This window comes from Zosterops lateralis (genome assembly GCF_965231275.1).
Source record: "Zosterops lateralis genome assembly, chromosome: 12".
Taxonomy (NCBI): domain Eukaryota; kingdom Metazoa; phylum Chordata; class Aves; order Passeriformes; family Zosteropidae; genus Zosterops; species Zosterops lateralis.
The window spans coordinates 18586015-18613035 of NC_139772.1; the positions used below are offsets into that span (position 1 = coordinate 18586015).

Here is a 27021-nt window from a genome sequence, read left to right on the forward strand (position 1 = left end):
TATATATACACCGGCAGCGGGGCCGGGGATCGCCCTCTAGTGTCCGGCCTCCCGCTGGGAACCTTTGACCGCCGCGCAGCCGGCTCCCCGCGCCCCGCCGGGCACGGCCGCCCTCCTGCCCGCCCCCGGGAGCCGCCGCGCCGCGGGGAGAGCGCCCCGCGCCGCTCGGGCCCCTTCCCCTCCTCCCGCCGCCGCCCCGGGCTCGGCGGGCGCTCAGCGCGGGGTGATCCCGCCAAGGAGAGTCCGCGCTGGAAAGAGCCCCGGGGGCGCGGGGACTTTGCGCCCGCCCTGCCGGGGCCGCTCGGGGGGGCAGAGCCGCCAAACGCGGCCGGAGCGTTCCCGGCGCCCGCTCTGCGCCGAGAGCTTCGGCACGGCGCTCCCCGGCCGCGCTGCGCAGGCAGTCTCAAAGTTCGCCATCCGCGCGTTCTTGCACGTATTTGCCCAGTCGGGAATATCCGCCCCGTCGGGCTCGGGAGCCAAGGAGCTCCCCCCCGGCGGGGGTTACCTGCCGGCACAGCCCTGCGGCCGGCGGGCTCCCAGCAGCCGCATCGCACCGCGGCCCGGCTGCACCGCGGGACCCGCGGGGCTCGCCCGGTCACCGCCAGAGCCTGTCCGGGATGGCGGACGGGGGCGGGCAGCGGAGGGTGCCCGGTCCCCTGCGATCGGCCGGGCCGCGCTGCCGTGTCCGGCGCTCACCGCGGTGCCGAGCGCGGAGGGGCCGCCCCGCCCGCACCGAACAGCCGGGTCGGTCACCTGCGGGCCGCTTCATTCCCCGCACGAATTCCCCGAGCAGGTAGATTTACTGACGGATTTCCTCAAACGCGCACTAAGCCATCTCGATCGGTGCCGGGCACGGGCCGCCTCCCGGCCTTGACCCGGGATAACGCGGGGCAGCCGGGCCGGACCCTCCAGCGCAGCGCTGCGGTGCCGGGTGTCCATCCCCGTGTCCTGCCCGGCCCCGCCGCACAGCCTGCCCAGCCTCCCTGTCCTTCTGTAAAGGCGATCGATGTTCCGCAGGTGCGGGACTGGAGAGGAGCCTGCGTGTCCCAGGCACCGCTCCCCGTCGCCGGGCTGTGCACCTACCTGTTCCTCCTGTGTAGGGACCACTGCCTCCCCGGAGCCTCGCCTCAGGCTTCAGTTCGGGAGGGGTGAGGATGCACAGAGTTCCATCACCCGCAGTACTCACAACGGACGTGTCTGTCCCTACCTGCACGGTACCAGGTGCAGTCCCACGGCATTTAGCTCTCCTGGTCCCGAAGGTCCCTTTGACAGGACAAGCCAAGCCCACTGGAGTAGGTGCGGGCTTAAAATTGCTACAGAAAGATCTGCAGGGAAAATGAATCAAACGTAGTGATGGCTGGAGGGAAAAAATGCAATTCTTAGTTCTTAGTTCTGAGTGTTTTAGTAAAACAGAAAATTGTGACAGTAAATTCCTCAGAAAGGGTTAGACAGTTCTTGCAATTAAAAATAATTGACAAAGGATTCAACAGGAAACAAAAATGACAATGGACCAAACCCCCATGTTTTTGTTTCACACAATGCAGGTATGAACTTCTGTTTCATGAGCAGATGCAAGGCCATCAGAGCCAGTGTCCTCTCAGGAGAATGAATTCTGTAATTACAGCAGGGAAACATTAATTTACAGATTACAGAGTATACTTTTCACTATCAATTGAAAAGAAATTAATCCTATATTGTTTTTATATGCAGTCAGTATTTTCTAAAATGATACACCTTGGTTTCACTGCAGTAGCAGTGCCCCCCAAGTCTGCTTCCACAGGGAGCTGCAGCACTGTCTGAGCAATGAAAACACTCATAAGAGCTCTGTTCAGAGTCCTGCTACAGAGGAAAAGCCTCAGGTGTGTGACAGGACTCAGTTTTAGGTGTTTCAGAGTGGAGAGTAAAATCTCCCTGACTTCACCCAACTGTCCATATTCAGCTTGTTCTACTCAGGTGAACTAATTTCCAGAAATGGGACAAACACAGACCTGAACTTTTTGCCTGCTGGGAGAAATATCATCTGGAATAAAAGCTGGCAAGGAGTTTATGCTCGGAGTTTTCAAGAGGCCTTGTCTGACTCTGAAGTCAACAGAAACAGGAATAGACCATGAGCATATAAAATAAGAAGTCAGTGCTGCATGAAACAGCAGAAGGATAACTAAGAAAGTGTAAGCAGAAGTGTATCACTAAGTTTGTGATTTAATAATACCTATGCCTCTCTAGTCTTTAAAATGCTCTCGTATTTTATAATCATTCTGAAATTAAGGCATAACTACATATTAAAAAAATAAAGTAAATCAGAACGTTTAGGATCAGATTCCATTCCTAATTACTATAATTAACGAACAAGTCCCCACAATTTAAGGACTGGTTTGCTCAGTTTTGGGTGGTTTTTTTTTTTTTTTTTACATAGACCCCTTTTATCTAAATTAAGGACTTTTAAGTCTTGTATTTTTACACAGAAACCTAAATTCCTGTTAATTTTTTTTTAGTATGGTATAAAATGAAGTTCCCAGCCTTATCAAAAAGACATATCTTTGTCTTTTTATTTTCCCTCCCTGTTTGAGGACAAATAAAATGCTTAGAACCAGATCATCCCTAAACAAGCACAAATGCTTATTTCCACATTCATATCAACAGTGATTGATACCAAATATTTCAAATATTAAAGAGAAAACTTGTTGCTTAAGTTACATGAATGAGGGAGCTGATTTAACTAAGAGAGGAAGGATGTGTGTTGCACTGTGGCTCCCTGAAGCAGCACTGTCAACTCTTGAGGGTGCTGTTCTTCCATCCCAAAGCAGATCTTGCTGTCCAGAAGCTCAGGGAGGGCCAGTAAAGTGCTTCACAATTAAAACAGCAGCAAAGGGTCATCTCTAGTGAGTCAGCTGCACTCCCTTCTGCTTAGGGAAGGAAGCTGAACAGAAAAACATATCTGTGAAGAATGTGACCAAGTGCATTTGTGACTATTAAGAGTTTTTAATTGCACTGGATCACTGAAGTCTCTTCATTTCACCTGAGCTCTGCTCCTGTGTTGTTCTCAGGCTCTGGAATGGGTTCCTGGCTGCAGGATGTAGGCTGGCTCTGCAGGCTGTGGGCAGGATGGTGCTCTGCTTGCTGATCCAACAGCCTGGCAGCTTGTGCACAACACAGCATGTGGTAGCCCTGTTAAGAACCAGAGCACAACTGCACATTTATTTTACTACCTTGTTAAACCAGAATATTTCATTGCTACTGACACAGCTCCAGGCAGGAGTCTGCACGCAAAACTTTTTTGGGTGAGTGGCAGCAGCAGCCCAGCCTCTCCTCTCTCCCACCTGCAGAAGTGGTGAGGGCAAAGAGGACTGGGGTGGGCACTGTGGGACAGCTGCCCTGGGAGCGACAAGAGGATATTTTCCTCAGCTGTGTCCTGAGTACACCTGGGGAGGCAGGGACGGAGCAGCCATGGTTTCCTATGCAAATAAAGAGCTGGCAATCTACCATCTTACTTGTTGTGGTACACTGAAACACAAACTTCTCCCCTCTCCTGTTGTGTTTTCTGCCTCAGGGAGGAGACACATGATGCCACACATAAAAGCTGCCACACATGACAGTTTTCAAAGGAAAAGACTTTATATGCCAAAGCCTTGGAGGCCTGTAGATCAGTATGCAACAGTGTGTGACAGGCCAACCAGAACCTTCCCTTCAGCTGGGAAAGGCAGCTGGGGACTGCTTATCATTTTTTAATGTGCATTTTGGTCCAACAACAGATGATTTAATGACTTATCATTACAGCTTTTCTCCTTTGGAAAAACACAATTCCAAGGTGAACCAACTCAAATCCATGCTGTCTTCCTCTTCCTTTTTTGTACCGTTCACCTTGTTTTCAGGGTGTCTGTGACCATGTCCTCAATTCTTGCTATCCTTGTGCTCTACTGACTTCTCGATCTTCTACTGAGACCTCAGTCCTTTGCAGTTTCCAAGCCAGGTGATCAAGGGCATCTTTTCACTTCCATTTACCTGATAACTGCTCACTTCCTCTCAAATGAACCTCATGGCCCAATCTGTTTCCAGCTTGTCACCTGTAATCTTGCACCAATCCGTCTGTGAGGTTGTTTCTTACCCATTGACAATCTTTGCATGCTTAATGAGCCATTGCATACACAGTTCCTGTCTTATAATTAGGACCATATTTCACTGACCACATCCACGGTGCCCAAAACACAGCAGATGTTTTTCAGATACAGGATTAAGTCCTGTTCCAAAGGACTTAGTTGAACAAAGGACAAAGTTGGACCTAGAACAAAGTTGAAATACCACCAAAAAGACCCCCAAACAAGTGACACTGTTGCTCCTCACCTTTCAGTGTACTGTTTCTTCTGCAGTACTAGGCCATCACCTTTGCTTCAAGTCTTCCACAAATGATGTTATGATGTTTAACAGTAGTTATCCTAATGGTATGCATCAGTTATCCCTTTGTTCAGTATTTGGCCTATCCACAATCACCCATTCTCTCTCTCTTTAATCTTTCACCTCTGATTAAATTATAACCTCCTTTCTTTCACACCTGAATTTCCAATCTTTTGTCTTTACCTTACAAACTTCAATGGTGTGTCTCATCATGAATGGCTCATCATCTTTAATTTGTTCATGCTACATCTCCCTGGATGATGGAGCAGTTTATTATCTCTGTTTCATAGGTAGAGAGCTGTGAGATGGAATTACTTGTCAAGGCCATACTGGAAAAACGTAAAAAAAAGCTCAGCATTTAGTCTCTCCTATGCCCTAATATTAGCCTGCTAATATCACCATCAATGAGCATGCAAAAGTTTGACTACTGCATTCCTACAAAGGAAATCCTCTCACACAGTGCCTTTGTGTTCGTTGTTTTTTTTAAATGGAAATAGTTAGATCAATTTTTATCTGAAATAAATTTATCTCTCAGGTGAACTGCCAAGAAAATGTAATTATTTTTGATTTTTGCCATTGTATGCCTAAAGAATCATATAGAAAATACAGTTTATTTTCTTCTAGACCCTAGCCCTAGTCTGGTGGATTGAAGACTCTCATTGATCTCAGTAGGAACCTGTGCAGACCCTTACCTGGCATACAAATTGTGCAGCAGAACAGCAAAAGGGCATCTTACTCCAAACTCAATTCCCAACTTTGCTTTTAGAGAGGTGTTCTCAAAATATTCTCTGAACATTATGGCTCTCAGACTTTGGCTAGCTACTTTTCATGGCATTATACAAAAGGTAGTCCAAATCCAGATATTTTAAATCCTTGCAAATCCAGAAAAACAATACCTTTTTTTTTCTTTTTTTTTTTTTCTTTTTTTTTCTCACTCATGTGACTCCAACCTCTGGCATTTAATGACGATGCTCTCAAAGTGCCTACACGAGCCGTGCAGAGAACTGAGATTTACAAACCTCACTGTCCTGAACTGCACCTAAAAGTAGATGCTGAAATAAATAGTCTTGTCAGCAGGACTGAATACCTAGGTTAGCATCAGTATTTACCAAAATCCTGCTAGTTAGAGCAGTAGCATCTCCTCACTTGTATGAGTAATTCGCTCTGATACCCAAAGTACATTATGATTATGAGCTTCTCCTTAAAACAGCAATTTGCAATACGACCTAAAGTGGCATCTAAGGCCAAACAGCTGCAGTGGTTTCAAAGCACACCTCTGTGAACACTGGGAGGTAACACTGAATCACAAAGAAGAAAATACCCTTGTTTGTCTCTTATACGTGTGTCTCTTGTATATGACTGTGCATTAATCCTTTGAAAATATTCATGTAGTCATCCTGCAACATTATTCATACCTGTCCTTTTAATGTAAAAGGTCATTTTTAAGCATAACTTTGGCAGTCCATAGTCAATCCAAAATCATCTGGTTTTGAGAAGGTGAGCTAGTACTTGAGAAGACTGCTAAGTAATGAGGAAGCTTGCCACTGACTTAGATGTTACATTTTGCTTTCAAAATGCAACATCTAAGTCATCAAAAGACTTTCAAAAAGAAGATGAGAGCATGTCTCAGTCTTCATCACTCTTTATAAGAGGTTTGAATGTAAATTTTATTTTTTGAGTGGTTTTTTGGGGTTTTTTTAATATGACAAAAATACCAAAAAATGTTCCAGAAGCATTTAGCAAAAAAACCAAAAAAGTATTTTCCAGAAGTATAGGAAGAGATGCTTTGCTACACAAAGAATGTACAATTAGAAGAAGATATGAAATGTGAGAGCAATGGTACTGGAAATGAAGAGAAAGATCAACTTATAAAAATAGTCATGGCATTTTTTAATTATGTATTTTGGTACATGACACGTCCTGTCATACAACTTAGTCCTTGACATGGAGCAAATTCTGTGTTCTCATCCAACTCTTCCTTTAGGAGAGATCGTTACAAGGATCAAGATTAAGCTAAAGCATGAAAATGTGGTAACAGTTTACATTCTTTAGTACAAAATGGATCTGAAAGCCTCATGCTGTTGTTTCACAGATGAAGACATTGCTAAATCCATGTCAGACTTCAGCTCTCAGAGAACTCAAGGATCTAGTGGGCTTTTTTCCACTACTCTTGCAGTGAGGCTGTTGTGTGATTCACTGGTCAGACCCTGGGATAACCCATGACCTCACAGTTTTTGATTGCCAGCCTGCAAGTATTTGATGGTCAAAGTACCTATGGAATTAAGGAGTAAGATTTTAAAATATGAAGATAGTACAGTTTTGGTGCAAAGCTTCTTTTATTAATGTCATACAGCATTCAACTTCAGTGGCAGAAAGTTTCGGGAACACACTCAACTCATATTTTAGAATGTCAGGCTCTGTAAGTATTGATTCTGAACTAAGAGGAAGCAATTTTACTGCTCAGAGCACATGCCATCTTGTATCTTAAAATCTGACTCCCCTATTGAGATAAATTCAGTTTTCTTTAATTAATCACTATTAGCCCAGGGATTACTGGCATGAGTAATCCAAGCAAGAGCTTGCTTACTAAATAAAAAATGTCAATGGTAGCAAGAGGAAAGGGAGCTCAGCAAAGTTCTTAGAGTCACTTGGTGACATCACCAGTGAATCCAAGCTGTGATCAAACCACCAGAATGGGGAAACAACAGGTGCACAGAGGAAGGAAGGAAGTCAGAGGAAATCTTACCTTGAAAAGGATCACAGTTTTGTTATCAGTTTCAAGCTAGTCATAGTGGCACTTCTGGCACCAGAATTTCCTTGACTCTCCTAGGAGTAACCTCTGCACAGAGAGGAGGCCCAGGAGGCAGCTCATCCCTTGGGGCAGGCACAGAACTGAAGTTCCATTTGTGCCACACTGACCCTGCCAGGGTCACTGACCTGCAGCAGGCTCAGGGCAGCACCAGCTCTCCTGTAGCCATGGGCAGGTGGTGGCATGAGATGTGGCCCTTCCTTTCCTGCAGGGATTTCCAAGCTCACTTGAAGACATGCAGAGAAAGAACCTGGCACTCCTGCCTGCTGGGATAACTCCTGTTCTGACTTTTCTGCCTTCACAGGAAGAGAAGCTGCCTACAGTAACATTCAGCACACCAGTCCTGTCAGTAGAAACAAGGAGTCTTTACTCACCACTGCATGAGTTCCTCAAGACCTTCATATTTACATTTTTTTTGTTCAAACTGGAATCTTATGCTTTAGGTAAAACAAGTCTTAAACTTAATTGGAAAAAAAGTTAATCACAAAGCAAATGAGTCTAATGATCAGTAGGGTTTTCCTGAAAGGATCACAGACAGATAAAAATCTAGAATCCAAAGTTTCAAAAGTTTGGAGGAAAACAGGGCTGGCTACTTCAAATGATGATAGAATAAACCATTCCTTCTGCTTAGTGTTTAAAGGCAGCTGACATCTGAGCTACACAATACTTGAAATAAATATTAACAGAATTCATATGAATACAATCAGAAGATTTCTTTTGATGGAAGCCATTATATTTTTTACTAATTTTATGGAATCATAAAAGTATTCAGTTTGCAATAATATTTCAGAAAGTAAAAAGCCAGTGGCAGTGCTAGGTTTTTTGTAAGGTTTGGGTATCTAAATGCTCATAAACAATGCTGAAAAGACACTGCCCTTCAGATAGCAAGGAGCAACAATGTCATGTAACTTACCTGGCCATAGTTAATAGTGGAGCTAAGTATAATCAAGGCTAATCATTCAGCAAGAGCCCAGGGCCGAGAAGTTTCTAATTCCAAACCAAAGGTCCTTGCAAAATACTAGTGTTTCCAAGTAAAAAATGAACAAAGTATGAAATGGGCTCCCATATAGCCAAAATGTCTATTTTTTTCCTTCTGCTGTAATTAAATATAGGAAATGGGAATAAGGTTTTGGACTCTAAATTATTCAGTTTGAATAATTCTTTCAAGCCTAAACAATTATGCTAGATGTTAATTTTAATCAAATTACATGTAATATGTTAATATGAGTATAAATTCTACATTCCTTGACAAACACCAAGATTATATTAATGTTACATAATTATATTAATGGGGAATATGAGCAGTACAAGCTGCTCACATTTATGACATGAATGTGGTAAATATAAAGTGAAATTCAACTTGGCAAAGTAAAATTTAATTTCAGAAAAATAACTCCTGTCCTCTTTAAAGCAGGCAAAATTTCCAGAAATTTAATTACAGGAGTTGCACGATTCTAAAAAGAATTCATGCAACATGTTTTAGTTTGGGGTGCTACTGTTCTTGCTTTTATTTTACTAAAATATATGACTTTAAAAGGAATATGATGATTTAAAGACCTGTGTGGCACAGAAGCCATAGCATGGGAAGGCTGAATCCATGCTGGTGGTCTGCAAAAGACAAGGACAGGGAAGTGTAACTTGGCACAGAACCCTGTTGCTCCCTGTCAGAGAAACAGCTGCTGGCAGTTACCACAGCCAACACAGCTGGCATTTATGTTAGGTGAGACAGTACAGCTGATAGTGGGTCAGGATTTTCCATTTAGAAAAGGGCTATTCCCCACAAGCATGAATGTTCTGGACCTTTAGAAAGGCTGAGTAGCTGGAAGTATTTATGTGACTGAGTCCTAAGCAGGGCTTATGGACCGTTTACATTTAATTAAAGTCATCAAGAGATCATTTGCATCTATGCTAGGGTCTAGACCACATGGGAATCACTTTTCTCCTTTATTAATAAACTGAAATAAACAGCACTTACCCATCTCAGGATGTCACTGATAAAGTCTGAGGCTCCCATTTCCTTCTCTTTTATGGAAGTTGAAGACTGTGGGACTCCTGACTACAGCTGTCCCTTGTACATAGCTGTGCAAATTGAGATGCTGTTTCCACTGGATATGCAAAAAGTGGGCCAGTGTTTAATGGGAGACAATCCGTATAAATGTATGTGTCCCTATTAAGAGAAAATTCTGTATGCTCAAACTGTGAGAAACGCTGCAGGAAGAGCTGAGATCTTGTCATGTATCAACTGCAAACTCAGTCCTAAGGAAGGTGCTTTGCCCCAGTGCCCCTTGCCTGTTTGCTTCAGTGGGCTCAGAGCTATACAGTCAAATCTCCCTTGCAGCACTGAAATGCCTCTGAGTCATTGGATCTACATATTCTGATCATATCCATCTGGTGGGGGAGTATCCAAAGATTTAAGTGGACTGAAAACCTTTCCAGAAATCTCTTAAAAAACGCTCAAAAAGAAAGTAAAAACATGCAGCTCTTCAGTTTCCATAGCTCAGCTACTGGTGCTGCTATAGCATCGGGTGTCTGAGAGCTGACTGTGAACTGGCACAGCCTTCATGTGAGGGGAGCCAAAGATACATGGGCTGCTTCAGACTGCTGCAGTACTTTCTACTGATGCCATACACTGGTGTTGAAAAAATGCCCCTACATTAAATCAGTGTTCACACAAATGAAATATTTTGTTATAATTTTTTTGTGTTTAAGGCATTGGTATTTGTTTTGGAAAACTGAGTTTTTTCAGTTGTCTATGGCACCACTAAAGCACAACATCCCATGTTCTCTTGCTAGCAGTGCAGAAAGTTTTGGGAACACACTCAACTCATATTTAAAGTGTCTCAAAGCTGGAGTTCTCTGGAAGTGGCTGCCTGTGTGCATATTCCTGCTAGGAGTACACATACACCTGTGTGCACCCATCCTGTCTTCATTTTGTTCAGAGGAAGGAAAAAGGCCACCACGTGCATTAGACCCTTTGTCCCACTTGCTGAGCCCCTTAATGTCAAAGGGCTTTACACGAGAAGAAAAAGAGGACATATTATGAAAGCACACATAAACAAACATACCTTGAAGAACCTCTTTTCCTGGTAAGCAAAGACTGCCAAATCGCATTTACAATAGGACTGCAGGTGATTTGAAAGCAGAGCCTGTACTCCCTGGAGGAGGGCCTCAAAAACCTGCACAAATTATTGTGACTTTTAACATATTCATTATGCACTTTCTACAATTCTGTGCACTTTGGTGAAATCCTCTTTAGAATGTGTATGCTCAGCAAATATTGAGTCTGCAGCAAAAGACTTCAGGGACAGCAGTGCTTTTGTAGAGTCTCAGTGTCTGCCAGCTGGCTGCAGGTGGTTGGTTGCCAGTGCACATGCAGCACTGGGAGTCTGAGAGCAGGTTCAATGTTTTGAAGTGTTCTGTGCTGTCATCAACTTTTCCTTTGCATGTTACTCTCTTTTGCCCCTTATTTTTGCAAACAGGTTGTTCCACTATAAGTCAGTGACATCAACTCTGTTGTAATATTGCTGAACCTGATTTCTCTTCTTGGGAAGGATTCCTGGTAACTTCAGTTGGTGTCTTAATTGTGGAAGAACTTCTGATCACATAAATCACGCCTGATGCATGAAACCCCCATGTGATGGCTGAACAACTCCAAATGAGGAGACTCCTCTGTACAGAGATTTGCCAAGTTGAATTTTACAGCCATTGAGGTGCACAAAAACGAATGCAAAGGACACGTAGTGATGGAGGGAGCACAAAGCTTCTCCTATCAGAGGGAAGTCTGACCTAGTTACGGCTGAGAGGAGAGAAAACCAGACATTGTTGTTCCTGGAAAATGCTACAAAGTGTTTTTTTCTACAAATTTGTCTGCAATGTTTATATTCAATAAAAAGCCAGCTCACAATGACAGAGATAATCAGATGTCTGCAAGTGTAAGTGCAATTGCTTTGTTCTCCTGGGAGCCTGTATTACATTTGAAGGTTGGCAGAGCCAAAGCAGAAAGCTGTGCCCCACTGTTACTTTGGAAACTACTTCTGTTTCAGAAGGCAAGAGAACTGATGCCTTGGAGTGGCTACCTAAAACAGAGGCTAGACAAAATTCAGGGGATAAAAGTGGGTATTTATTGAAGGCCTTCAATAGGTGCACCTTGGGCAGTCAAAAGCCCCCAAGAGGAGCTACACCCAAGATGGACAATGGTCACCAGTTTTTCAGACAGTTGTGTTTGGTCCATTTACACATCAGGGGTTAATCCTCCAATTACAGTTTCAGGTAATGAAGTAATTTACTCCAAGTTTGTCCCCCCCAATTCACTGTTGTGTACATCTCTTGGGGCCTAAGACAATAGGGTGTCCTTGAGTTTCAGGCCTAGAGAAGAATTGTTTTGTCTGAATAAAATGAGAGAACAGTAGCTGACAAGCTATGGAATTTTAGAGTTATACACTAAAGCAGTACAGGATCTGAAAAATAGAAAATCTACATCCTAAGGCATGAGAACTAGAAACACAAATATTGGATGTTCTGGAAGGAAGATGGCCCTGCTGAGGTAAGTACTTAACTTCTTTCCTGTTGGGGACAAAAGATAGAGTCTGCTTGCCTGACCAAAGTATCAGTCACTGATTATCTCATCCAAAACTCTCCTCAGTGTTAGCAGCAGGAGGTCAGTGATAGACATGTTGCAATTGCCAATACATTTTCTCAAACTGTCCTCCCACATATTTTGTATAATGATAAATAATTTATTTTCTATTCATGTTCATGAACAGAAGTGAGGTGGAATTAAAAATCAGGCGGACTGTCCTCTGCCAGGTGCCAGACTCTCAGTTTTGTGTTTCTAATGGCCATTCCTTGAGCTTTTCGTGGTATTTCGGAGGTCTTATTGGTTGCAGGGAATAATAAAGCCATTGGTAAGAATGCGGTTTGTGTCCTCATCTTTCCAAAATCATGAGACCATAAACAAAGGTATGCCTCTCCAATTTCATTGCTTTTCTGGAAGGGTATTTATTTTAGGCTTCTGTTCTGAACCATTTTGAAGTCTGGATAAAAATTAATGACTAAAACTCTTCTTGATATCATAGGAGTAAGGTAAAGCTCTTCACTGGAGTATACCCTGTGATAAATAATGCCCTGGTAATTATGGGTGGGGATTTTCACGCGGTGACTGATGATGCCTTGGAAAAGAGCCATGGCACTGTGCATTCACAAGCTAAGCTATCTAAATCCTTGCAGGCCTCATTTATGCTTTTGGGAATATAGGACAGGTGTGGCAATTACTAAACCTGGATACTTGAGAATTCACCTCTTATTCCCAGGTGTGGGCCATTAATTCTCGCTCAGACTTGTTCAGTTCTAACAAGTCTCTTTTGAACCAGATTTTATTTGTGCACATACACTCACACAATAAATAGCATTTTCATTTCAATCCATTTATCTATTTTGTTTTTACTCATCTTTAGTTATGCAGCCCTCATCTTACCTAACATTTTACATTCATGGGGCAGCAAACCCCCAAAACCATCAGTGGAGGTCTACAGATCCCTGTCACGTTCTGTTGATACCAGAAGACTTGCAGTTTGCATTTTTAGTACAATTACTAAAGAAGCTCGGCTAAAACTCAAGCCAAGCCCCAGTGAAATTCACAAAAAGGTTATACTAGTTTTTATTGGAGCACTAAACATCAGAGCAGAGCCAGAGAACGCTCAAACACAAACACATGTTTGTAAAATCCTTTAAAAAAAATAAAAATGTAAAGGAGTATAGTGTTGATTCTTTTTGTTAGATGATCTTCCAGAAATCTGAACACTTTATGTTGACACACCTAGAAGCCTCCTCACAGACCAGGCATTCTTCAGGGACATATTTGATATTTTTCAACTCAAATACTTACAAGAAAGCTTCTAATTCCATATTCTGATACTTCCAAAGAAGGTCACAGTAATCTCAGCAGCTTCATTCACTTCAAAGGGATTTATGGCTTCTGAACACTATTGTACATCTGGTCATCTTTATATACCTAAAATGCGTTGGTCATCTCCTAAGCAGTCCTCTGGAATACAGTGAAGAGATGGGGTGAGATATGCTACATTTTGAAATAGCACACATTTTTGTGACAGTATTTTTATGTGCAAAGGATTGTCACAAAGGTAACAAGATGTCCCTCTACCTTCAGATGCCTCAAGAAGCCATGGCTGCTGTGATGGCACACTTCTCAGGTCAAAGTACCACCTGGTGAAATGGAACATTGGTATTGGAGAACCTGAGCTGGTTTGGATTGAAGAACAAATTCCTGAGAGCAGGGCAGCACAGGCTGAGGAAGGGATCCATTAAAATATAAATTTACAATCAACAGTATTTTGTAGCCATGAAAGAGAAGACTCTGATATGTGGCTGCTGAAGAACCCAACCTGCTAACCAGAATACCACACAAAAAACTGAAACTTGCAAAAATGGGCACCTCTTTATCTGTGCAGTTGGCTGATTCTGAAGGTGCTTGCTAACAGTTTCTGATTTAAAAAATTACCTTCCTGATAACAGCATGAAACAAAACTATGGCAATTGGGAAATCAAATCTCAGGGCACCACAATTGCAGACTCTACCTAAATTAAACCAGTTCATCAAGCTTGAAGCACCAAACCTCTCATTCCCCTCAGAGCTGGAGAGGGAATGTGAACAGCAGTAGCTGGAGAGGCACGGCATAGAACACCTATAGAAGTGACAGCTTGGGTTTGTTGTAAAAGCTTACAAATCATCACTGCATTACTTTTCTACTATATCATGTATACATCTTATTGATCTATTTGTTTTTTCAGACACTGTAAGACTTCTGTGTTAGCCTGATTCTTTTTGCTGTCAGCCACTAGCCTGCTGAAGTTGTGGGGAACAGCTGTCTATTACAGGGGCTTTTTGTCCTCCATTTGAGAACCATTGCATTTAGTTTGCACATGTAACTGAGTTAATTGATTTTCAGAAACCAGCACAAGTAACTCTAGGTAGCTACTAGATAACCTGGATATTTTGATAACTGCAAATGAAGGGGAGTAGTTCTGGAAGATGCAGAACTAGAAATTAGTTACAAGATTTATTAACTGCATAGAGAGAAACAACAAAGGCACTCGATTTTTCCTGCAAATGAACTCCAGGCAATGTGACAATAAAATGGATGTTTGCTATTAGAACAGATTGGTTCCTTTCTTTACTTAGTATTTGCTAGAGCAAAAGCGCTGTTATTTTCCAAGGCTGTAGTGAGTCAGTGCCAGAATTAGCAGGATGATACTGAAATAGCAATTACCACTGCGCAGTTTCCCTCTCCTTTCTCCTCACCTAGTCAAAAAGGCTCCCTCTGACAAATCAGCTATTAACAGATGAGTTTGTGTCATTTAAATTATTAAATCATAGTGAAAAACTGAACTCTGTGCTTAGGAAGTATTAGTTTTTTCAAGCAAATAGGCAGAGCCATTCATATTGCTTTTTCTCTGTGTTTTTTAAATATAGCCAGAGTCCTGAGAAAAGAAACTCAGCGATCCTTCTTCTTTCTGAAGTTGTAATAGCCTCAGCTCTGCAAAATTCAGATTTCTAACAATAGGATTTTGGTCTTGGTGCAGGTCAGTCCTGAACACAAAAAGTAATCATTGTAATAACAAAATGCAAGGTTGTTAAGAGAAGGGAGATTTGCAATAATAAGATTATGGACTCTATTACAGACTTTGTATTTCTGGGATATTTCTGAATGAATGCCATCTGCTTGGTGATCATAATGAATGTAATCATATTGAGAGAATCTTTTCAGTTTTGACTAAATCTAGGTGGAGATTACCAGGAAAAGGTTGTATTTTGGTATAATTCAGTGTATTTGCCCTTAAATACATCTGAGTGTACCTCACAGCCTGGGATTATGTGTTTTTACCTAAGGGGCCTATTTATTTCCACCTGTAAATTACATATACAAATGTATTTATTCTTCTCTCTTCTAAATCACTGGAGAGAAATTAGTGATCTCTTCTCTAGAATTCAAAGGCTTGGCTGTTAAAACAGACTGAAAAAGTACACAGCAGCATCATGTGTGACAAGTAAACTTTTAACTGAAATGTGCAAGTCTGAAGTAAAAAAAAAAAAAATCTAGAGAAGGCTTACCCATGAGGGAAACAGAGGCAAATGCTCATGGAAAGAAGCATTTTTTGAATATGTAGGTCGTAGTCCAGGAGTTTGTAGGGTTTTTACTTTAAGACAAAGAATTAATTGCCCATGAAGACAGAGGAAATGCATGAACAATGGAGTCAGACACAACACAAACTATTCCAAGGGCAACAAAGTAGTTTTTGCTCTAAGTGAAAGGCACCAGGGAACTTCTTAATGTTTTTGTGTTAAGGGAATACACTGCGTGGGCAGCAAACAGGGACATTTGTCCCAACAGGCTCCTCTTCCCTTTATACCTTCTGACTCCAGTTCCCACAGTTTCTGTTTCCTCAATGGCCTTTCTGCCTCTAAATGTGAATTTGCTGTCAATTACTTGAAGACACTGAATGTCACTGTAATTTTTTTGCAGAACTAAAGTTTTCAAACAATCATGAAAGTGGATAATGCATGTGAAAATAAGAGACTGTTACAGCATTACCTGTAGTCCTGTGGGTAACCGGTTGCTACAGAAACACACCCAGAATCAGAGTGAGAAGGGCTCTGTCCCAGCAGGGATCAGCTGCTCGTGACACCCGACTCCAGAGCCACTTGTACACCAGCAGGTAAAATGTGTATTTCAGTACCACATCCCAGTTGTCCATGGATTTCCGTGCTTACTTTGTAGATTGCTTCCATGATATTCTATTTTTATTGTAACATTACAGGGGAAAAAATCCTGCAAAAATTGGAGTGCACTGTGTGATGGTTTCCTTTAAAAGGATGTAATGCTAACCCAGCACTGGAGTGTCTTACAGGCAGGGAATTATGTGTGAGCTTTAGGGTTTAAAATAGTTACACACTGTGAGAATAAGTTTGTCTACATTTTATTTTCTTCAGCTATCTTTGATGAGGATTAATGACTGAATGGCCATAAAGTGCTTTAAAATCCTACAAAAGCATATTAAGAGCACACATTTACTTAGCTATTGTGAGCAAAGGATAATGTTTAAAGCTTACCTGGAATTTCACTTTAGCTATAGATGGATGAGTCATTGTCACAGAAAATGTAACAGTTTTAATTAAGAATCAGAAAAACATTAGAGAAGTTAAAGCAAACACTTGATGACTGACAAGGAAAAGTATCTTTGTGGTAAATGAGCTGAGTAAAACTGTTTGCCCAGACTAACCCTCAGAATTTTTCTGCAAATATGGTTTATTTTCCACAGGGCTTTACAAAAACAAAACCCCTCCACAACATCAGACATCCGTAAAAATGGTAAATATAAATAATTGTATCTAAATTACTGAGCTCTGCAACTGTATTCACAAATCTAATCCTTCCAAGGTCTTTTGCAGACATAAAACATTTTCAAGCAGGCTGATGTGCTAACCAGAATACCATAGATCCTTAACTTTTTTTTCCTCTGCATTAAAAAAAACCCACTTTTCCAACAGAATTGTTTTCACTGCCTGCACACTTGAACTTGTTCCAAACTTGCCTACCTTATAAACAGATGATTTTCAGACGTGCCCACTGCAAACACACACAGCTGTGTATTGAAGTGTACATTTCCCACTCAGGGAGCTGCAAACACACCTTGCTCAGGCACAGCTTGAGACGAGAGCACATGTGTGTGTATACAGTAAGTATATGCTTGTTTGGGCAGAACTAAAGTGATATAAACCAAAGTGTCTGGAAGCTATTAAGGGCAAAAAAGAACTTTTCTCCACAAAAAGTGATGTATTTTATAAGAACAAACATACCAGTGAAATGGTGCATAATCTTCCTGTGACATTTAACTCTATGATGCAGATGTTTCCTAGTCTGCCAGCATTTAAGATTTCTTTTATAATAGTAAGTTAGAAAAATTGACGAGAAATCTATGAAATTTAGAAATTTGCCGTAATTTCTGCTGTCAAGAGAACTGCTGATATTTTTTTGGGAGGGATGTCTTTGGCATTCCTTCCCCTCGATCTCACAACATTCTACGGAGGCAAACCACACGGCAGCGAGGATCGAGATGGGAATACACTGCTAGGTGTTAATTAGCAGCCTGGGAACAATTAGAAGATGCCAATCAGTACACAAACACACCACCATCAGCTCTGATGCCCGTGGGGCACCGGCCAACTTCACCAGGCTCACAGAGCACTCTGAGCTGGAAGAGACCCACAGGGCTCATGGAGTCCAGCCCATGCGAGGCTCGAACCCACCACCTCTGCCAGGTACGCGCAGGGAACGGCCCGGCCCGGCCCGGCCACACCGAACTGCGCCGTCCGTCCCGCCGGGCCCGGAGCGAGCCCCGCGCTCTGCCCGTGCGGGGGACTCCGCCGGGAATGCGGGCTCGGCTTCTCCGCCTCGGGCTGGGCGAGGTGCCGGACCCTCCTGAAGAGCGGTCCGGCTCCCGGTTCTCACCCGCCTCGGTCCCCGCAGCCCCCGGGCCGGGCGGCCTCTCAACCGGGCCCCGTCGGAGAGGGGAAGGCGGCTCCGGGGGCCCGGGCCCGGCCGGCCGGGACACGCGCGGCCGCGGGAGCGATTTCCTTCAGCGCGGGGACACAAGCCCTGCGAGCGGCCGCGACAAGGCCCCGGCCGTGCCCGAGCTCCGGCCCTGACGGGCCCCGGCCGCGGTCACACTCCCGTGACGGCCGTGCCCCGACACTCCGGCCATGTCCCCACACTCCGGCCGTGTCCCCACGCTCCGGCCGTGTCCCCACACTCCGGCCGTGTCCCCACGCTCCGGCCGTGTCCCCACACTCCGGCCGCGCCGGGCTCCGGCGGTGGCGGGGCTGGAGCAAAACCCGCCGGCACGCGCGGCCCCCCCTCACAGCCGCCCCGGGTCTCGGGCCCGCCCCCCGCGGGCGCCGATTGGCCGCGCGCGGTGCCAATCCCGCGGCGGTTGCATCACCCGGGGGCGGGGCGCGCGCGCGGTGTCGCAATCGGCGCCGGCCGCACGCGCACGGTACCGAGCGCGGCCCGCCCGGCCCCTCCCGCCGCTCGCGCCGCTCAGGTAAGCGCGGGGGGCGCGCGCCGGGCCGGGGGGCTGTGTCCGCCCCCGCCCCCGGGCCCCGCACGGCCGTGCCTGATGCAATCGGCGGGCGGCCCCGGCTCCCTCCCCTCCCCTCCCCCGGTGAAGTCACGGCTTGGCAGCGGCCGGGCACCCCGCGCCCCGCTCGGACGGGGGAGGAGCGGCGCGGCCTCGGCGGGCGGGCGGCCCGGGGAGGGCGGCGGCGGCGCCACGGGCCCGTCGGGGAGGGCCGGGCCGGGCCAGTGCCCGCGGTCGGTGCCGGCCCCGGGCGAGGGGAGCGAGGCCGCGCCGGGGCGGCTCCGGGGGCGTTCGTTCGGCGGCGGGGCCGGGCGGGCCCAGGGGCGGCGGGAGCGCGGCCCGGGAGCCCCGGTACCGCCCGGGGCGGGCCCACACACGGTCCGGTCCCGTCCGCTCCCGGCTCCAGCCGCGGGGCTCGGGGCACAGCTCTGGCGGGCAGGAGCCCTGCGATGGCCTTAGGCTGACATCCGGCCGGAAGAGCAGCCGCGGCCCCCCAGCAGCGCCCTGCGAGCGGAAAGTACAGGCGTCTGTAACTGGGAAAAGTTTCCGATTTAAGGAACGGGTTTATCCTTAGAGATCACAGCTGTCCTTTTAATTCGAAAGACAGAGTCTTTAGATTCCTCCTTGTCTCCCAGTGTTTGGGATTCTGTCATGTTAAAATACATGCTCTGTGTGTTCTGATACAGTCTGCTAAGGGTGTCAGAGGGCGTTTTTCTGAAAGATGTGTATTAAAAATGGAGATCCTGAAATAAATGTGTAAAAGTGATGTTGTCAGCTATGGCAAAAAACGATGGTATTGAGGTGCGATGGTATGGAGGTTTTGTTGCCCAGTAGTTGAGGGTTGGCATCAGCTCCTGCAGACCTGTGAGTGGGAACCGTGCAGGGTCCCAGCAAATGTGTGCCTTAGCACAGGGTCATTGCAGTCTGGAATCAGATCCTGCTAGGGTATTCCTAGTGAAGTCTAAGAGAGGCTACCTATTGCTGTTCAGATTAGGACTGAATTTGCATTTGACAAGACAGCTTTGTGAATTTGTACAATAAAGTCATTCTGACTAATGATCACAATCAGCACACTCACATCTCAAGAAAGGAGCAGAGAAGCACTTTGTACTCTTTGCTACCAAGTTAAAAAAATACCGATTTAATTGTCAAAACACTTTTTTTTTTTCTTTTCCAAAGCAAACATTTGGAAGTTTAATGCCTTTATTTTTTTGCATGTGTGAAAGCAAATGAAGGCCTTCATTGCTTCACTGGTCCCTGAGGAGTACTGTGAGACAGTAAGAAACATCTTTCTGCCTGAGAAGACACCTCTTGAGTTACCAGCTGTTATGCTGCAGTGGGTGGCCAGTGGGTTTCCTGGGTGGCCAGCTGGTGGCCCAAGGAGAGAACCAGGCAGTTCTAACTGGCCACTGGAAACAGTACCATGTGTTGGGTGGAACCAGCCTAGGGCTGTTGCTGAGCTGAAGCTCATGAGCAGCTTTATGGGAACAAGATGCTGGGAAGCTGGGCTGGCTCTCTGAGGAGTTGTCTCCTGCTGTGCTGGGGCTCTCACCCACTCACAGGGAAGCAAACTGTGTGTGCAGCAGCTTTGTGCTGCTCTGCTGCTCTGAGGAACCTGAGCCCAACCTGCCTCCCCACCTTCACGGCCTCTCCCAGTTACCATGTCCTTTACCTCACCCTTCTTGAGAGTCCCCCCTGTATTTCTCACAGTGCTGCCCTTAAATGTCCCTGCAGTAACTGCTGAAGGATGTCCCACAGCACCTGTCGCTGTCTGGGAAACCTTTCTGACAACTGGTAACAGGCATCCAGCTCTAATCACCAGGTGGAAAAATGAGTTTCAAGCCTCAGTTGTTGGCACTGGCGGGACTCTGTGATGCAGTACAGTCAGTGCTAGTCAGTGCTACCTGCTCTGCAAATTCTTTGGAGCAGGACAGGAATCCAGGTGTCACCTGTCCCAGTTAAGGGTTCTGATCACCAGGCCAGATAAGAGCACATCTCACTCAAGAAACAGTAATTTAATAAAAAACCAATCAGTTCCAGTGGGAAGGAGCTGAGGGAGGTCTGTTCTAGCAGGCAGGGCTAGAATTCTTGCTTGAGAGGTGTGACATTGGTATCTTCTCTGCTTATATCCATATACTGCCCAGCTAAAATACTCCATTAATATTAGGTTTAATGGAACAAATAAAATTTTTGTTGAATCATGGGGAAATCTGATAGAGATAGGAAAGAAGTGTGAAAGCAGTATTAAATAGTTCTGATAGCATAGAGAGAAGTAGCACATGGAACGTGGTGATGTGAAGAAACTTGTTACATGTGGGGTGGGGTTCCTTTGGGGGCAGGGGCCACCCCTTCCTCTGTAGTAGTCCATGGAGCACAAAAATCAGATGGTGGAAATGGTGTGGGTTACATAACTGGCCTGTCCAGGTGAACTTTGTAAGCACTGAAATGTCTTGAAGCAGAAGGGACAGCAGAGCATTGTCTGATTTGGAAAAGAGGTCAAAAGTCTACTTGTCAGAGACAACGTAAGAAAATTGTATATGCTTTGAGGGCTGCAGAAATCCTGTATTTTAAAATAAAGTGCAGACGAGGCCAGTGAGAGGAGCATACACTTACACCTTGACTAAAAATATCTGTGCAATTACGCCTGCACAGCTACTACAACTGGCCCTGCCAGTCTGGTGTTGGTGCACAGGAACACCTTGTTAGCTGGGTATTCCCAAACTGCTTATTAGATCAGAGTCTGAGACTGAAACGCAGTTTGCAAAAGTTGCTTTAGGAGTTGAAATTGGGAAAATACTAAGACAAAGATGTTAGACACTATGTATCTAGATTCAGCTCCATGGATGTCAAAAAGTGTCATTCTGCCCTGAAATAGGAGTATAAAAAGATTTCTTGGTAGGAAGGGTGTGGCTATACTCATACATCTTCACAAGTGGGAAGACCTCTTGGTGACAGAGAATGTTAATTTTGAGTGACATTCAAGCCAAATTTAGTGGGCTTTTCCATGAATGTTGTTGAACCACACTCTGCAGCTGCATCTCATTCTGGTTCCTTCAGCATGGAAGAAAATATGCAGTGGATCTACACTGTTGAATTTGAACATTTTAATGATAGCCTATCCAAAAGTAAAACAGCAGCTCAGGCTGCTGAGAAAAACAAACAGGAACAGTGCACAGCTGATGAACCTGTGAGTTTAGAACGACCAGTGACACACAGAGCTGGCTTACAAACCTCTCACACATCCCTCTGTTCATCAGTGGAGCCATCCATGTGCTGTGATGTTCCTCGGCTGGACACTGCCCACCCCGGGCCGTGAGCACTGCCCAGTGCTGCTGCAGCTGCTGGGGGGCTTCTCCCAGTCCTGTGCAGAATGGGCAGGGAGGGTGTACCACACTGACCTGTGAAACTGCATGTCTGTGTGTGGCAGGGGCTGCACTGCTGCCACACAGGCTGACCTTGGAGTCGGATTGTTTAGTGCCAGTTAAATGCTTTTCCTCAACATGACGAATCCACACTGATTTGACTGACCACTGAGTATTTCTCATTGGAGCCATAGGTAGGTGTTTCAGGAGCTTAGGACCATCCTGTTGCCCTTCCCCTCTTCTCTCCCAGCCATTTAGGAAGTCATCCTGTGAGATGAGAAGAGAAGGGGACCAGCTGTTAGCCTTGCCAGGGCCATGGCCCTGCAGCTGTGGTGGAATCCTCCTTGTGCCACCAGTAGGGGCAGGAGCAGGCTGACCTCAGCAGCGGGAGGACGTGAGTCAGGTGAGAGGATGTCTTGTCCATCAGGACGGTTTGTCTGCTGGAGAGTGGACAATGACCAGTGCCCCAACTATGGCAGGAACTTTATTTGTCGATGAGTCAGCTGTGGTTGCTGTCTCTGGATGGGTGACAGTCTCTGTGTAGTGATCTGCACTGCCCTCACCCCGTGCTGCTGTCCCACCTGCTCGAGTCATACTGGTACAGGCCCAGCTCGTGCCAGAATGTCACCCAGACACAGCCTTTGCAGTGCTCAACCTTCCTCCATAGATTTATTTCTCACTACTAGTAGACCTTACGACAGCCATCAATTTGAACATCATCTTTAAAACAAGTGCTGTAAGATGGTTGAGAAAAGGTGGACAGGCTGAGCACCCTTGCTCCAGAGAAAAGAGATCAGGGAGGAATTTGTCTGCGGATACACCCAGAGATGTGGTCCGAAGAGGACAAGGATCAAATACCCCTGTTGGTCAAGAGTCAGGCTGTTAATAGGTTTAAGCCACAGAAGGAAAACTCCAGTCTGAAAACTAAGAAAATTGTATAACTGGAGGAAAAGTTAGACAGTGGAACATATTGCCAAGACAGAGGTTGTGAAACTGGAGATATTTGAGGCTAGGCTAGACACCCATCCATCAGGGATGGCTTTGGAATAATTGAGTGAAGCCAGTGAACAATTCAAACAGCTTGACTAGATGACCCAGTAATAGTTCCATCCAATCCAAATATGTTTGAAGCTTCAGAAATGTAGTTGGCAGCTTGTCCACTTCCAGCACAGTTACAATGTGTTATTGCCACATGTGCCATCAGTACTTTATGCTAAAGCCAGTGATGTATAAGATTGTAGCTGAAGCCAGCATCTTTAATAGCTTTTTTTTCCCCTCCTAGGTTCACCTTGCTCTTAATCCATGTGAAGATCTGGTGGAAACACCTTCTAGAAGCCCAAGAGTTTCCAGTCTCCTGATAAGTCCTGTTGTGTCCAAGAACAGCCTGTCCAAATGAGCAAGACATCCCAACAGAACACCACCACAGATGCGAGCGGGGCAAGTGTGATTCACACCCAGGCACACTCCAGTGGTTTGCAGCAGGTTCCCCAGCTGGTGCCCGTCAGTCCTGGTGGTGGAGGCAAAGCTGTGCCTCCGAGCAAACAGGGAAAGAAGAATTCCTTTGTGGATAGAAACAGTGATGAGTATCGTCAGCGCAGAGAGCGGAACAACATGGCAGTGAAGAAGAGCCGGTTAAAAAGCAAGCAGAAAGCACAAGACACACTGCAGAGGGTCAACCAGCTCAAAGAAGAAAATGAACGTTTAGAGGCAAAAATTAAACTCCTGACCAAGGAGCTGAGCGTACTGAAAGACTTGTTCCTTGAGCATGCCCACAATTTTGCAGATAATGTGCAGCCTGTTAGCACTGAGACCACCACAACAAATCCAGAGAACAGTGGACAGTAGACACCTGCAACCTTATGAAACAAACTCTTGAGGTGCAGCCTGTCTGCGGTGCCCCTGCAGTAACCAAGCAAAAACTGTACCTTTAGTCATTGTTTTGTGGAGATTTTCTTCTTTTAGATTTAACACTGAAGATTTGTAACAATTAAACCAGAAACTGCTTAGGGTATTTGTTTTAAATACTTTTCTTGTCAAAGATTTATGCAGATCTGAACTCCTAGCCAATAAGGAATGTAATATTTAGGAGATAACGTTTTCACAGGAACATTCAGTTACTTCAGTTATTTTGGACTTCACATAATGGGAGGAATCCAGCAGAATGGCTCACTAAAGTATCAGAAACTTGTAATTGGATAGGACGTCCTTTAAATACCTGTTAGCGTATTTACCCTTTGTTTTCTCCATTACATATTACAAACTGCAAAGGCTGTGGAGAATTTTTGCTTTTTACTTTAAATCTGTAGAACAAGTCCTATGAAGCACCACGTGCTGTAGTTATTGGGGAGGTTGTAGTAATAGCTGGGATGCTTACCAATGCTCACCAGAAAAATAACAATGTGCTCTGATGATATATACAGGCAGTTGGCCTCCTAAAGGCACACGAAGCTTCATGTGCAAGAGGTAAAGCAGCACACTGACAAAGCCTTTTATTAAAGCTTGCATTCATATTGCTCACATGGTGACTGGGGCCTTATGAGAACAAGAGTTGGTTTTCAGAAAATTTCAAAATGCTACCAAAACCAACTGTGCCCTGCAAAATTGCATTCTTGCTGGGGAGAGCAAGAAGTGCAGCTTGGCTTAGCAGTGAAAGGGGCAGGACAGCAGGTGTTAGCTGGGCTGTATGGATCACTGCTGGCTGACATTAATCTTACAGAATTGACAGTGATTTAAAAAACAAATGGCCCTAGTATGAATAACTGATTTGGTGGAATTTCTACAGCCATCATGCAGCTGTGTGAAGGAGTACCTTTGGTCTTTATTTCCATAGAAGTTTTTCTGTAGCAGCTTTTTTATTGCTACTGCTTGGTCTTTGCCACGATCCATAATGCAGTGCTATGTGCTATACTGAGGATTTAAACAAAGTAAAGCAGAAACTTTGATGTAACTTTAATTTATTTTCATTTTTAAATATTCCATTGATGGTATGGTTATTTTACATTTAACCTGTGTGTCTGTCTTGTAGATTACTACACTGTCTTAATTTCCCTCTTACACTACCTTTGTCCATAGATTATTTTGGAGGATGCTTGTTTGCTTTGTATCTGCACTTAGGAAAAAACTTGGATGTTATCTCTATGAAGATACTGTTAGAGAATGAAACCTTGAGAAGTTCTTTTTTGAATTTAAACTTTTAATACATGTGGAAAACTTTAATGGATTGTTTTGGATTATAGTAGACTTTTTACAGATACGTTTTTTCATTCTAACTGCATCTTAAGTTGGTAGGGTTGAAATACCAGAAGCTAATAAAAATGTTTTGCTTGTAGTGGCCTCGTTTTTCCCATCCCTTTTCTATGTCCCTCAAGTGCAGTTTCCCAAGTCACACAGTTCTCTTGGAGAAATCAGTGCAATAGTCTCTGTTCCCCTCCTTCACTCGGGTTTCTGCTCCATGGAAGCAATCAGAAACTCATTACAGTTTTGTCTCAATGTCTGATTTAACAAAAAAGGGAAAAAAAAAAAAAAAAGACTGAAAATCTACTGCAGTTAGCAGGTAGCAGGGAGGGGAGAGGAACAGAACACCAAGAATGACAAGGAGAAGGATGACCTGAAGGCGTCTCCTTTGTTAACTGCACCTCCTCTGGGGAAGGGCCAGCGCTGATCCTGCCCCGAGTCTGAGCTCTGGGCTCGGGGTGGCCCCGGTGTCCTGAGGTTGGTTTGCCCGGCCCGTTTGCCCGTTGCCCGTTGGTTTGAGGGGCCCAGCCCTCCTCGACCAGTCTGAACACGCTGCAAATCTTGGCTGTTTGTTTGTGATTTGGGTGAAAAATGATGTCTTGGATCTCTTGAGAGTGCGGGTGATCCCCTTCCTGTAGCTCTGAAGGGTGACTTCCACCTGCTGCTCCTGACAGCTCTGATCCCATTTCCTTCATGTTTAAAACCACTGAGTTATGAAAAGTTGTATGGAAAATGAATTTTCTGGTTTATCAGAAACCTCTGCACTGGTTTTCTTTACTGATGTTGTGGTTTAAACCCAACTGGAAAATGAGCCCCACGCAGCCACTCCCATCCCCAACCCCTCAGGTGAGAGAGACAAAATGCAGATTAGGGCTGAGATAACGATTCACTGTTACTGTAACAATTTACAATTTAACAAGGACCAGCTAAGGAAAGGAGCAGTGACACAAGAACACGAATGGCAGCGGCGGGTGACAGAGGGCGATGGAGGCGCCCCGAGCCCGGCACGGCCCCGGGACAGGAGCACAAGGGACACAAAGGGCGGCGCGGCCCCCGCTCCGCACCCCGGGCTTGTCCCGCCGCCGGCAGCACACGGGGAGGGGACAGCTCCGGGCTGGGGACAGCGGGACAGCGGGCCCTGGCCTTGGGGACAGCGAGTCCCAGCCCTGGGGACACCGAGCCTTCCCCTTGGGGACAGCGGGCCCGGCCCTGGGGACAGCAAGCGCTGGCCTTGGCGACACCAGGACAGCGATCCCTGGCCTTGGGGACAGCAGAACAGTGATCCCTGGCCTTGGCTGGCACTGGGACAATGATCCCTGGCCTTGGCTGGCAGCAGGACAAGGCCCGGGAGGAGCAGAGGGCTCTGCAGCTCCTCACTGCCATGGCTGTGACCCATCGATGTTCTAACACACCCCCAGGGCTGGTGGCAGGAAAGGCTCGGCTTGTCCTCAGCCCCCGCGGCCAAAGCAGCTCCCAGGAGCAAAGGCCGTTCCCCCCCAGGTGAGGCAGCCCAGGCTGTGACAGCGGGGCACCTCCACCTCACCCCTATGCTGCAAGGCACAGAACATTTCACTGTAGACCGATAAAAGTTAAGATTTTCCTTTTGACACGTTATTCTTGAACTCCAGTCTGTGACAGAGTGCAGTGCCTGCCAGCACACAAGGAGTCACAGCACCGCACATTCCAGCAGGAAGCTGATTCCCATTTCCTCCCTGCACCAAGGGAAGGGTCTGTCCCACCCCCCGGCACTGGAGGCTGCAGGCCGTGACTGCTGCAGCTGCAGGGAAACGGGCAGGTGAATCCAGAGTGCACCGACCCCGGGGAGCTGAAGCAATTTGCTGCAGCGATTTACATGTATCATTTCAGAAGTGCTCAGACGTTTCTGAAGACACAGTTTTGCTCAGCATAAGACACATTCTGGTACTTTGGTGCCAACTCTATTCAAGTCTGTTTGTGCCAAGGGGAAAAGGCATTTGGGAAAATATGACAGTGAGAGTATAAAATATCTTGATGTAGTAAAAAAGAAAATTTGCCATAACCTGTACTTACCCCATTATTACACTTTAAATCATT

The 27021-nt window shown here is 45.5% G+C and overlaps 1 protein-coding gene across 2 annotated transcripts; it reads left to right on the top strand.

Annotated features, from left to right (window-relative positions):
- Window positions 1-18250: 18250 nt before the first annotated feature.
- CEBPG (CCAAT enhancer binding protein gamma) lies at window positions 18251-25047 on the top strand. 2 transcript variants are annotated; one of them, XM_083869897.1, is made up of 3 exons: window positions 18259-18316; window positions 21965-22117; window positions 22997-25047. In XM_083869897.1, the coding sequence occupies exon 3, from the start codon at window positions 23107-23109 to the stop codon at window positions 23557-23559; it is 453 nt and encodes a 150-aa protein (XP_083726023.1). In that variant the 5' UTR covers window positions 18259-18316; window positions 21965-22117; window positions 22997-23106; the 3' UTR covers window positions 23560-25047. The 2 variants fall into 2 exon arrangements, with proteins under 2 accessions (XP_083726022.1, XP_083726023.1); XM_083869896.1 differs by lacking the exon at window positions 21965-22117 and having other exon boundaries at window positions 18251-18316.
- The last annotated feature ends 1974 nt before the right edge of the window (window positions 25048-27021 follow it).